At 37.6% G+C, this 14,019-nt stretch overlaps 1 protein-coding gene across 7 annotated transcripts in view; it reads left to right on the plus strand.

Annotated features, from left to right (window-relative positions):
• The window catches only part of efr3a (EFR3 homolog A (S. cerevisiae)), a 171,993-nt gene that overhangs the window by 131,713 nt on the left and 26,261 nt on the right, over window positions 1-14,019 (plus strand). For 6 of the 7 annotated variants that reach the window (XM_072570428.1, XM_072570430.1, XM_072570432.1 and 3 more), the window contains 4 exons: window positions 3,132-3,293; window positions 4,652-4,783; window positions 5,806-5,873; window positions 10,133-10,260. In XM_072570428.1, the coding sequence (XP_072426529.1) occupies window positions 3,132-3,293; window positions 4,652-4,783; window positions 5,806-5,873; window positions 10,133-10,260 (490 nt within the window). The remainder of the gene's footprint in view (window positions 1-3,131; window positions 3,294-4,651; window positions 4,784-5,805; window positions 5,874-10,132; window positions 10,261-14,019) is intronic. The other variant, XM_072570431.1, reaches the window with a different exon arrangement.

Below are 14,019 nucleotides of genomic sequence, written 5' to 3' on the forward strand. Positions count from 1 at the left end.
ATTGATGGGTTCTTGTGGTTTTTCAATTTGTTTCAGACTAGATTCATATTACTGTTTCTCAGGTTTGTACTCAAATTAATTTAAATGTTCTTGAAATGTATTCCTTTTTATGAAAGTATTTTTTCTGTTCTTTTCTCCTGTAAGCAATAGTTTCTTAACTGAGTATAGTTAGACAAACATTTGAGAATTCTGACTTGCTGATCGTTGGATAAAAATCAATGAATTATTACATTAGTTTGAATTTTACAACATAGACCATTTGACCAACGGATATGTGTGCTGGTGTTTATTATCTACAAGAGCCTTGTCACATCTTATGTCATTCCACCTGTTCCTATCTTGCACATGTGCTTATCTTGTATATGTTCTTCTCTCAATTGCTCTGTAATAGCAAGTTCTACATCCTAGTCACTAAGGAAAGCAATATATCCTGAATTAGTTGTGGTATTTATTAATAATTACCTCTTTTATTTACGAGCCCACAAAAGGAAACACCTTCACTGCACCTACCTTGTCAATGCTCTTCATAATATTAAAGATCTCTCAGCAGGTTACTTCTCAGTTTTTTTATCTTTTTGCTATAACATCTTGGGCAGAGCTATCTAGTCCCTTAGTTGGCCTTTGAATCATTCTGTTGCTTTCGTAGACTTGAATTTCGGAAATGGTGTGAGAATTTTTCAGAGCCCTAGCACAAAGTTCAAGCTAGCTGGACCTATTATCTACCTCGTCATCAAGTGGTATCTGTTTATGGATTGCGGATCTGCAGTGAGCAAAATTGATTCTCCTTTCAGAGACCAAATTGCTACATGTAGTTCTATGGAACTCCGTGACAGACACCTAATTGGTTATATTTATTAGTGAGGGGATCAAACAACAATTTTGCCAGGAGTCAGTTATGGCAAGCTCCCCTTTGGTTAATGTTTGAAAAATTATTTTTGAATATGCAATTAAACTCTTGCTTTGTAATACTTAAAAGTATAACATGCAATACTAATAGTAAATACAGCTTTTGTCTGATTGGCTGGCAAAGGGGAAATCTATCCCAGCTTCCCGGCCGCACTAAAATTCAAAAACACATAATTGTAAATTAGATGAGATTCACAAATTGCACAGATGGATTGGCTATCTATATCGTGGTGAGATATTACCAGGTTCTCCATCATCTAAGATTGAAGTTAATGGCCCACAAGCTAGACCTTTGTTTCCAGAGAAATAAAATTCTGACGTGAACAAAGTTGTATACTCTCTTCCTATCAGGTGGAATTCTGCCTTTGGTCTCTAGAAATTCAGTTGTAGCATTGTTGAAATTTAAATTATTCATTACCACTCTAACACTGTTATGCCAGAGCTTTCTTATTGCTGGAGCCAATGGAAATTCTCATTTGGTTACATATACCTCTAACACTACATAATCGACTATAAGAATATTGACTTGGAATAGAATGTATGTTTCATGTTGATGTGTTTACATGTTGAATTTTACAAGTCCATACAATTCCCATGGTGCCTCAGTCCAGCTGTGGCCTCTGAATGGCTTCCACTGTGGGTTTTTCCTCCACTCTGTTTTATCCAGGTCTCCTCATCATGAGGCAGTCCTGCCCTTTCCTGGAGTCCATGACTTTGGGATCATCTGATACCCTGGCCCTGTTTCAGTGGTAGTTCTGGGACTGGTTGTCAGCTCCTGAGGCAGGATATTCATTTCCCTTGGAGCTTTGAGGATTTGTGAAGGTGCAGTGATCAACAAGGATGCATTCCTTTCCACCTCTTAAAGCAGCAAGGCTGGAAATCCTGCCATGCAAAAAATCTTGTCTGTGGAAAATGAATCTTTCTTCTTGTATTAACCATGCTTTAAATATTGAGGTCATATAATAAAAGGAAAAGCCCTACTTTTTTTAAACAAGATGCAGAGGTGAGGGTATTTTTAGGTACTGCTTTTGAGTGAACATACTAGGATAGACTTCATCATCACAAATCATCTTATGATCAACTGAACATTTGTTAGACTTTTGCATAATTACAAGGCTGAATCTTAAGTGGCTAATAAAGGTTAGTTTATGATTAACAATGTGCAGCAATTGGTAGGAATTTAGTACTAATGGTAAGAGTTGTTCATCATCTGTCACGCTTAGCATTTTTCCTGTTAAGAAGTTGACATTGAGTTCCAAATGTTGAAAAACTCTGTTTTAACAGCACTAGATACATTTTGTTTTGAAAACTGCAATTCAGGGAAACCTTTTTCCTATCAATGTGGGTGTCACTGGTAAGGACAGATTTTGTTGCCCATCTGGAATTGCTCTTGAACTGAGTGGCTTTTCTCAACTGTTAGTGAGAACAATTAAGCATCAGTCACGTTATATAATACTAGAATCACACGAAGGTCAGAATGGGTAAAGATGGCAGATTACTTTCCCTAAGGTGATTAGTGAATAAGATGAATTTTTCCACCAATTGGAACAAGTTTCATGATTACCATTCAAGTCTAGTTTTTAAAAAAAATTTACAAATCTTTTGTCTTCTGGTCTTTGGTAATAAAACATGCTTTGCATTTAATTCTGTGGTAAAAACTTAATTTCCTCAGATTCATTTTTTTCTCATCTGCAGGCCACCCTTTTATCACTGGCAGTGATTTAAACAAAACTCAAAGAAGATAATTTGCTTGTGGCTTTAATTGTGTAAAAGGTCAAGCATAATTGCTAGGTTGCTCAGCGTAATGAGAAAAAAATTAATTCAGATTGCTAACAAAAATAGAATCTCTTTTTAGAAATAATTAGAAGGCAACGGTCCAAAATAATGAACAGTACAGGCTGTAAAAAGTGCAAATAATTTTTATCACCCTGTTTGGTCTTCCTCCTCCGTATTCTCAGATCCCAGTGCTCAAATCTAAACAACGCAGAGGTATACCATAGTATACCCTCTATTCAGTTAACTGTTGGTGCAGGAAATCATTTAGCAGTTGAAGTTTAATCTTAGCATACCTTTCAGCATAAACTTTTGAATGATCAGAAATACAGGGGGGGTGTGTTCTTAGATGACTGTTAATTGTTGTCAAGCACATTTGCTCATTAAAGTGTTGTTCCTTTTTTTCTGATTAAAAAGACCTTGAAATTTATTCTTACTGTATTTGTTTTCAGCAAGGACAACAGCTATACAGACACATTTATATGGGTTGTAAGGAAGATGATAATGAACAGAAAAACTTTGAATCTCTTTTTGTTGCTCTTTTGCTCATCACCATTGAACTGGCCAATGACGAGGTCATCATAGACTTGATTCGGCTTGCTCTTGGTATACAGGTACTGTAAACTGGAAAAGTGTCTTGTTTTAGTGTTCTGAAATAGGCACTTAGTAATTTTTAATATGTTGCTGTTTACACAGCCTAGCTTATTAGACATATCTACACTGTGTATGTTGAAACGAGGCAATGTCTATGCTGCATAATCTTGTAAACCTTACAATTGCATTCTAAACCTAATTGTCAGCTATGAATTAACTTTTAAAAAGAGCTGTACTCCCACTTTAAATTCTAAATTATAAGCTTCTATTACAGAACATTGAATACTGGGTCAACTGGCTGTTATACTAGCAATCCAGGCCAAGATTAGCCTCCAAAGATGCAACTGGCGATCCCATTGCAGATTGTTTTGCAAGGCCAAGCTTTTTCTCAATTTCCATTCAAACCCAGTTGCACATTGTCGAACATAAAATCTCCTTGAACTGTCCCATGCAGCAGTTTTTTAAAATTTGCAATTAAATAAATTTCTTTTACCTGTCTGAATGATAATCTAGTGCAATTTTATCATTGCAAAAAATCGGTTTATCACAAAAGATGAATATTTTTCAACGATGTCAGCATCTGTGGATAAGCTGATTTCAAGTAACTAAAAGGGAGTCTATTTAAAAATTAGGCAAATCCATCCAATTTTAAAATTTCAAGTAAATTTGCATTTCTAACTTCAAATGCATTTACAGCTTAAATATTTAATTATAAAAATACTTGTGAAAACCTGCAATTGGCAGGAATTTCTAATAGCGATTGATTTGATTTGGGCAGTTGATGTAGTTTCCAGCCTGATGTTGCTTCAAACTAGAACAAAAGTTGCAACATATTAATTCGCATTGGTTATAATTCGCACGTGGCATTCCTCAATGTTTTGCATTGGTTCGGCTGGTTTTGGTAAATCAATGCAAACTACAGACGTAAAGGTACAGTTACTTTGAATTTTGAATAGGCAATTTCGTTGGTCTTCAATATTACTTGAAGGCATGTGTTTCAGCTGAACTGTTTGCAATGACTTTTGAAGAGTGTTTTATTAATTTGTTTGAAGATAAGTTCATAACTTCCTCATGATGGTAACTGTTTCTAACCATCTTTTTCATTGTTTGCTAATATGCACAGCAGGAACCATTCCACCAACAGCTATATATCATTGAGTTAATTTTATTCATAAGGACTTTTATAATTCATATATGCTTGCCATTGTAAGGCATGCATTTTACATTAAAATTCAGCAGGGCATTACTATACACCAGTAGTAAAATATTAACTTGCTGTATCTTTTTGATTTGCTAAAGGTTAAAACTTTTAGAACATCATTCTGAAAAGATTTAGTAATTACGTTACTTCTAGTGATATCTTTATGTTTCGCTCTAGGACTTAGCTGTTACTAATGAAGATAACTTACCTGTGTACAATCGTTGTGCCATATTGGCTCTGGTGGCTGCATACTTGAACTTTCTGAGTCAGATGATTGCAGTGCCAGCTTTCTGTCAACATGTTAATAAGGTTGGTGGCTTAATTCTAATAGTTCTAGTGGAATCAAGGGTTATGGAGATAAAGCAGGAACGGGATACTGATTAAGGATGATCTGCCAAGATCTTATTGAATGGTGCTGCAGGCTCGAAGGGCAGAATGGCCTATTCCTGCACCTGTTGTCTATTGTCTATTGCAATCTAGACTTACATAAAGCAGTCATTTCAATAAGATATCGGATAATTGCTGGTTCCCACAGAACAGTACTTCAAAATAATATTGGGAGACTGTTTTATAATTGGCAAGGTATCACTTGCCAATTTATATCAGATATTATCTTCCTTTACAAACATTATTTTTTTTTAAATGTAGGCAATGCTGCTGTGTGAGCATGTTGTAGTTAAAGAGGACTTGCTGTATAATATATGCTGGTGAGGGAGAAATTGTCAATGTGCCTGCAAAACAATATTCTTGATGGGAAAGGAGCAGCAGTGGCTGCCAAATTCCTGCAGAGCTCAGGTGGTAATTTGCTGTAGTTTATGGAAATTTAAACCCATGAACTAAACCTTGGGTATCCTTAACCTGAATGCAATTTCTGCAGTACCCAGTGTTAATCCATTTACTTGAGCAGACTCTATGTTGGGATACACAACAGGAGACTGTAAAATATCTATTTCATAGGAAACTATAAATGAGCAACTTGTGACTGTTGATCCAGATAACTGGGCAGTCTTCATCACTTTGTTTTATTTCATGGTTTTCAGTTCTTGATTTTTCTGTTAAACTTTATAGTTCTCAGCACACAAAACCTCATTGCAGCATTAAGTAAAATATGTAATTCTAAATTGATAAACCTAATCCATAGAGCTAGGACATTATCTTCATAACTTGGGAATTATTTGCATATTCGCAAAGAAAACTCAGTTATTGTATGAGCATAATCTTACTTGGATTCAAGTTTCATTTGATGATATTACGCATTTAGTTTTAATGTTTTTGGGTGATGTTCAAAACTATCCCACTTTAATACAACACAGCTCCTCTGCTTTTTCAAGGTGATTGAAGTGAGAAGCAAAGAGGCATCATATCTTTTGCCTGAATATATCTGCAGAGAAAAGTATGGGTAAATGTGTTACTTTGTCAATTAGTCTTTTGTTTATTTTGATCAAAGGAATTTGTGATTTCTGTAGCCTTGAGAATTGATCTCGTCAAATCTTGATTTTATTCAATTTAAATGTAAAATCGATAATGGTAGAACTGTGTTTAACATTCAGGAATTAACTGTGCAGTGTTATGATAAAAACAAGTAATTGTGCTTGTCAGCAGGCCTTGATACAATATAGTATCAAATTCTTTATGTACTTCAATAATAGAAATAATCCTGAAATTCAGAAATTAATTGAAATAGCTATATTTAGATTCATTCTGTATATGTATGCATGTTTTGTTTAATTGACCTAATTACGAAATGTATTAGTAAAGAATTATGAACATAGAGAAACACTGAGCTTGGGAGCATGATCAGCTTGTCTTTTGCAATACCACAAAGTTGCATTACAATCCAGCATTTAAAATTTTTTTTTTTGTGGAAACAGGCCCTTCAGCCCAACAAGTCCACACCGACCTGCAGAAACGCAACCCACCCAGACACATTCCCTACATTTACCCCTTCACCTAACACAACGGGCAATTTAACATGGCCAATTCACCTAACCTGCACATTTTTGGATTGTGGGAGGAAACTGGAGCACCCAGAGGAAACCCACGCAGACACTGGGAGAATGTGCAAACTCTACACAGTGTTCCCTGAGGTGGGAATTGAACCCGGGTGTCTGGCATTGTGAGGCAGCAATGCTAACCACTTGTGCCACCGTGCTGCCCATTTTGTTGTTTCTATCTACCAGAAAGAGTATCCTGTCATGGGAGAGTTGTTAAAAAAAATGTTCTAAGAGAGCATAGTGACTGAGATATATCATCCAATTATCCACCTGTATTTTGTTTGGAGTGTTCCTGATCCTTACACAAGATTTCCCGAAGAATTTGCAGAAAATTTGCGCTCGTTGCAAGGCCCAGCATTTTGCGGAAGATAACTCGACCTGGTGTAAAGCAAAAAAGACCATCTGAAATCCAACTAGTTCTGTGTTCGGCTTGTGTGCCATGTCACATCAATTCTCTGGCTTTTTTTTATTCTTTCATGGGATATGACTATTGCTATCAAAGTCAGCATTTGTTGCCTATCCCTAATTGCCCTTGCACTGACTAGCTTGCTAGGCCATTGGTTAAGAGCCAATCACTTCAGTGTGGGTCTGGAATCACATATAGGGTAGATCATGGACAGGGCAGTAGGTTTCCTGCCCTAAAGAAATTAGTAAATAATTGACAATTGTTTCATGGTGACTACTACCAAGATGATCTGTCTGTTAGTCATTTATTCATTACATTCAAATTCCATCATGTGCCATGGTGGGATTTGAACCATTATCTTCAGAGCATTAGTCTCTGTACCTCTGAGCTAGTAGACATGTGGCGTTATCACTGTATCATCTTTCTAAACCTTAACAGGTTGGTGCACATAGACATTATAGTCATTTAAGATAAGTGATGAGGTTTTAAAAGGACTGGCTCGCCCTCAGATTAGGACCTGGAAAAGGGATGGAATCAGTGCTTGAGAATGCATTTGTGCCTGAGCCTAAAGACAATGGCTTTGATCTTCTTGGTACTTAGATGGATAAAATTTCTGTTTGTCCATTACTGGTTGTTGGATAATCAGCATGACAAATAAGCAGAGGAGGGGTCAAGAGGGCAGTTATATTAATGCAAGTTGCTGTTGATGTCAGAAGAATGTAGGACATTATAGACAAGTACAAATCATTGAAGATTCATGTACACCTTTTGTTTTCCTAAAGCAAGATCAAAGATCCTGCGATATCCTTATATCTCTCAGAAGAAGATATAATCTAAGCAGTTCCATGAATACCTTATAATTTGAAAGGAGTGTCATTGCTGCTAATAATGAAATGTTGATTCCTGGATGTTTAGTAGCAAAAAAACAAAAAAAAAGTTTTCTAGTTTTAGACTTCGCTGTGTGCCTTTGAGTTAGCATTCTAGATGTAGACCGCCATTATAATTGCTCTGATTTTTGCTTTTGGACATTTTACTCACAAGCAAAACATTGATCATTGTTAATTGTCTGTAGAGCTTCATGCAAAATTAAAATTCAATTTAATGTCAGTGCCAGGATTTGAATATCATTACTCAAACAGCACATGATCTTTGATTATCATAGTTCATCATTGTTGGCAGTAATGAGGTTCTGACTTTTCAGTTTACAATGTTGGAATCCAGCCTGATCAATTTTGCTGTGTTCATTAATTCTTTTGTGTATATATTTCACTTGAATGAAAGGTTGCTGGTGACATTTATTTTTCCTGTATTACTTTATCCCAAACTTTACTACTTTAGGCTCTCTGGAATTTATTTTTGTAAGCATGATTTTGATGGAAAATAACCTCACCATTAAAGATTCTGATAGCTTTGTTTTACTGTTATTCATTCAGCTGATGGACAATAGTATGATCACCTGAACATTACTGATTGGTCATATGTAGCAACAGGGGCAAACCATTTTAGCCCTTCAAACCTGCACCACCATTTCAATAAGATCAGGGCTGATCTTATCTTAAAATGTATCAACGTTCCCTCACTGCTGATAGGTTAAAATCTTGGAGCTCCCTCCCTTAACAGCGTTGTGGGTGTGCTGACATCAAATGGACTGCAGCCATTCAAGAAGACAGCACATCATTACCTTCTAAAGGGCCACTCAGGATGCCCAACAAATGCTGGCTCAGCCAATGATAGCTAATATCCATGAATTAATTTTTCAAAATCTGGCTGTGGTCTCCACTTCCCTATCAGCATCCCATGACACTCTACTTACTAGTCCTTTAACTATCTATCTCTATCAGCCTTGAATAAAATTAAAAACACAGCATCCACTATCATCCAGTGAAGAAAAATTTAAATGTGAAGTGCTGCATTTTGGAAAAGCAACTCAGAGCAGGACTTATGCACTTAATGGTAAGGTCCTGGGGAGTGTTGCTGAACAAAGAGACCTTGGAGTGCCCAGAGCTCCTTGAAAGTGGAGTCGTAGATAGGATAGTGAAGAAGATCTTTCCTTTATTGGTCAGAGTATTAAGTACAGGAGTTAGGCGGTCATGTTGCAGTTGTACAGAACATCGGTTAGGCCACTTTTGGAATATGTGCAATTGTGGTCCCCTTCCTTTCAGAAGGATGTTGTGAAACTTGAAAGGGTTCAGAAAACATTTACAAGGATGTTACCTGGAGGATTTGAGCTATAAGGAGATGCTGAACAGGCTGGGACTGTTTTTCCTGGAGCATCGAAGGCTGAGGAGTGACTTTTATAAAGTTTTATAAAATCATGAGGGGCATGGATAGGATAAATAGACATGGGGTGTGGGAGTCCATAACTAGAGGGCATAGGTTTAGGGTGAGAGGCGAAAGATATAAAAGGGACTTAAGGGGCAACTTTTTCAGACAGAGGGTGGTATCTGTATTGGATGAGCTGCCAGAGAAAGTGGGGGAGGCTGGTACAATTGCAGCATTTAAAAGGCATCTGGATGGGTTTCTGGGATATGGGCCAAGTGCTGGCAAATGGGACGAGATTAGGTTAGGATTTCTGGTCAGCATAGACAAGGTTGGTTCAAAGGGTCTGTTTCCATGCTGTACATCTCTGTGACTCCATGACTTTGTCTTAAAGGGAGATCTCTTATTCATAAATTATATTCTCTAGTTTTCATCTCCAAAGGACGAAATGCCCTCAGGGTCTTCCATCCTGTCCAATCCCTTCATGATCTCAGCTTCCAACAATACCATCTTTTGACTATTGCTGGAATGCCAATGCAGGTCATTTAGAAGATTCTGGAAATATGATAATGTCATCAACTTCAGCTTTTTTGAGTCCAGCCAGGTTGCCTGTTTTTAAAATAAAGCACAAAATTATAGAATACATTTTCTGAGATTTCTCTCCATTCCCTGTGGCCATGACAAAGTTAGCAATACAGTAACAGAGCACTTTGAGCACTTTCATCTTCTACAGAAACTTTATTTTCATGCCCTGATTTTGATGGTTTATAAAATATGAATTTTTCAGTGGCATACTTGGGCAGTTGTGCAGATTTAAACTTTAATTCAGTGAATAAAAGTTAGATCATATTCATATTTACCAAATTTTAAAGATCGATTTTTTTTGTTAAAACTTTATCAGTTTGTGAATGTGTTCTGTAAATCTACTTTGCAAAATGTTGTTACAGGAGCTTTTATCAATTATGCAATATATGCAATGTTAATTTTTTCTGTCAATAGATTGCCCAAAACCCTCGAGATACAAGACAAAAGTTGTCTTTTCTTGCAAAACAAGATTGCAGATGCACTGGCTGGCAGTGGCTACAGTGTGGAGAGGCTGTCAGTGCCATATGTACCTCAACTTACAGGTAGGAGTGCAGTTGTTTCAAACTGTAGTGATTAAAGCATTATCCTTATAATACCATAAAACTTATTTCTAAATTGAGTTCATTCATTTACAGCTAACTTTTACTTGTTTCTGATATAAAAGCAATAAAACATCTTTTTTCAACAACAGAGGTGAAGCTAATTCCTGATACTGTTTTTCCAAGTTATAAGCACCCAATAATAAATCATTTTTCAAGCAGTTTGCACAAAGTAGTTGGAAAAGCCACATTTTTTCCAAAGTATTTTACTTAGTTTATGGGATGTGAGCATTGCTGACAAGACCAATATTTGTTGCCCTGATGTAGTTGCCCCTGAATCGAGTGGTTCACTGGGGCCATTTCAGAGCACAGTTAAGAGAATTACTGTGGAACTGGAGTCGCATGTCAGCCAGATCTGGAAATCGATGATAATCAGTTATGGTTTCATGGTCACCATTACTGAGACTAAATCTAGAATTAAAAACTAGTCAGTTGAATTTAAATTCCACCAGTTGCCTTAGTGCAGTTTGAACCAATGGCTGCATTCTTTAGCTTGGGCCACTATCACTATGCCACCATCTCCACTTAGTGAGTGACTGGTAGGAATGCAAAATTGTAATACTCAGTGAATTCATTTCATGGAGCAACTTGTGCTGTGATGAGGGACTGTCTTTTGGACAAGACTTACTCAGTGCATTGAGACGTATGGCACTATTTAAAGAAGGGAAGGGAAGTTCGTTTGACTGCAAGCATAATATTTCTCACTCTAACACCACTAATTTAGATAATCTGGTCATTTATTGTAAAGCTAATTGTGGAACATTTTCATAAATGAACTCTCTTAGTTGCACTACATTGCAATGGAAATTGCACTATGAATGTAAGAAAATAACTGAAATAATTTACCATGACCTTGCACTTGGCCAAGAGCTATATAAACGTACTCTGACTTCTCCTCCCCATTCCTCCTTCCTTTCCCTTCTCCATTCCAGTTCAGGGTGTGGTATTTTTGGTGCAGGTCTGCTCAGGTCCAGAAAGAGATCATAAACCCTGGTGTGTTGCCTGTGTCTGCGTCCCTAATTCCCCAGCCCCTTAATCCTCCTCTCTCATCTCAGAATTGGAAGCCATAATCATATTCGGGTTGAAGTGTTTTATGTTTGTTGAGCAAAACCTTTTTGGCTTTTGTACTGTATCCCTCTCTTTATAATGCCCATCAAAAGCAAGATCTCAATGTGATACACTTTATAAATATCCCTTTGTCAGACAATCGCACACAATTTGATCATTAATGTTATGCAGTCAGCTCTGTCTCTCCGAACCTGGCCATGTACAACATCCAAACAGTAATATTCACTTTGGCTGTGTTAACAGAAAATTTATTCTTTGCATTGACCAATGGATATTTTCTTCAAACAAAACTACAACATGTTTCAGTCGTCACCCCATCAAGAAAGAGGTCAGGCCACTGAAGACCCATCAGCAGCCATGCATGAGACCTTATAGAGGAGAGAACATGAGCGATTGTGTCAGAAAGTAGAGTTGGGGATAGAACCTAATAGAACCATTCAATTAGGCCTTGGCTGATCATCATGTTAATGCAACCTTCACATGCTATCCCAATATATATTTGGAAGTCTTTCAGTTTTTGGCATCTTACTCAATTATTGAGCTTCCACAGCCCTCTGGGGTAGAAAACGACAAGATTTACTAGTTTGAGTGAAAAACATTCCTCATCATCTCAGTCTTATATGGGCTACCTCTTTTCTGACACTTCCCCAGTCAGGGAAACGTCCTGTCTACATCCACTAGGTAAGAACTGAAGTTTCAATGTGATCACTTTTCATTCTTCAAAACCTGAAGAAAGTACAGGTCTAGTTTTCTCTATCTATCCTCATAAAACTATTCTGCCATCCCAGGGTGTAATTGAGTGAACCTCTGATGTATGTACTCAATGTTAAGTGTGTCCATCTTTGGATATGGAAGCCAAAACTGTACTCCGTATTCGAGGTGCAAATTCACTAGGGCTCAATATGATCTTAGCAAGACAGCTTTACTCCTGTACTCCAGTTCCCTGACAATGAAGATCAGCATACCATTTGCTGTCTTATTTGTTTGCTGCATTAGTGTACTAGCTTTTAGTAACTGAACAGGAAGAACACCTTGGATCTGTCTAGACATCAACACTCCCCAGCCTCAATATTTAAATTGTGTGGTTCTGTTTTTCCTACCAAAGTGGATAATTCATATTTACATTTACAATCATCTTCCTTAACCATTGACTTAGTTTGTCCAAGTCCCCTTGAATCCCCTTTTCATCCTTCTCACAACTTAGGTTCCTATCCCGTTTTGTGTAACAGCAAGTTTGGAAATATTATATTTGCTCCCCATACCATATCCAAGTTATTTATATCAAGTGTGAATAGCCTTGGCTGCAGCACTGATCCTCTCGATGCACACTTGTAACGGTCTGAGAATGGCACATTTATTCCTATTCTCTCTTCTGTCGGTTAAGTAATGCCCTTTCCATGCTATTAAACTGCTTCAAGTTCCATATATTTCACATACAAGGAGCTTTCAGCATAGGGCACCATTGAGAGGCCGGGGAAAGTGAGGAGGAAAGGGAGGTCAGAGTCAAGAGTGTGGTGTTGGAAAAGCACAGCAGGTCAGGCAGCATCCAAGGAGCAGAAGAATTGATGTTTTGGACATAAGCCCTTCATCCTGCACTTCACACTCCATTGAGAAGGTAGGAGCATGTCATATCCAGAAAAGGGGCCTGGAGATAGGAGAGTAGATGGTTTGTTGAAAGAGCAATCAGTCAACATGGTACATCATCAATAGGGAGAATGGGAAGGCCATCTCTGAGTCCTAGGCTGGAAAATCCTATTCAGTGCCCTCTGCAATTTTGCTTTTCATGCTCCTCAAATGCAACTCATGTGGTCCTCATGCCAGGTCACCTTTAAGGTGAGACAGTCTATCCAATACCTCAACTTTGTGTCTGAATTACCTCCTTTTTCACCATGAAAAAGGGCAGCACCTTCTTTCTTGGTAAAGACAAAAGCAAAGGGCTGAATCTTTTGGCCAAGTCACATTCTGTTGAGGCTTTATCATTGAGGCATAGTGAATTCTCACATCCTACCTTCCCAAACTTGCTTCATTATATATCTACCGTGCCCATATGGCATCTCTCATCCAATTTCCATCCCATCTTATCATGCGCCATACCCACAACAACTCACCTACCCAGTGGATATCCCAGAATTCATAACACAAAGAAGCAGAAGCACGTTATTTAGCCCATCAAATCTGCTTTGCCATTCAACTAAATAATTGCTGATCTAATCATGTTCGCCTCCACTTTCCTGCCTTTTCCAAATTATCCTCAATCCTTTACTGATCAAAAAATCTGTATTTCCCCATAGTTTGTACAGACCTCTACGGTAAAGAATTGTGCAAATTGACTACCACTTAAGAGAAGAAATTCCCCCACGTCTTTGTCTTAAGTATGCGGCTCTTTATTCTGAGATTATATCCTCTGGCCCGAGATCCTCACCTAAGAGAAACAATTTTACCACATCTAACCTATCAAGTCCCCTAAAAATCTTGTACATTTCAATAAGGTTGCCTCTCATTCTTCTAAATTCCCATGAGTACAGGCCCAATCTCTTCCACTTGTTACCATAAGACAGGCAATCCATACCCAGATCAGTCTAATGAATGTTCTCTGGACTGGCCCAAGATGTCAGGTGAGAGTAAGTTGATACA

The sequence above is a fragment of the Chiloscyllium punctatum genome, chromosome 5 (genome assembly GCF_047496795.1).
Source record: "Chiloscyllium punctatum isolate Juve2018m chromosome 5, sChiPun1.3, whole genome shotgun sequence".
Classification (NCBI taxonomy): Eukaryota; Metazoa; Chordata; class Chondrichthyes; order Orectolobiformes; family Hemiscylliidae; genus Chiloscyllium; species Chiloscyllium punctatum.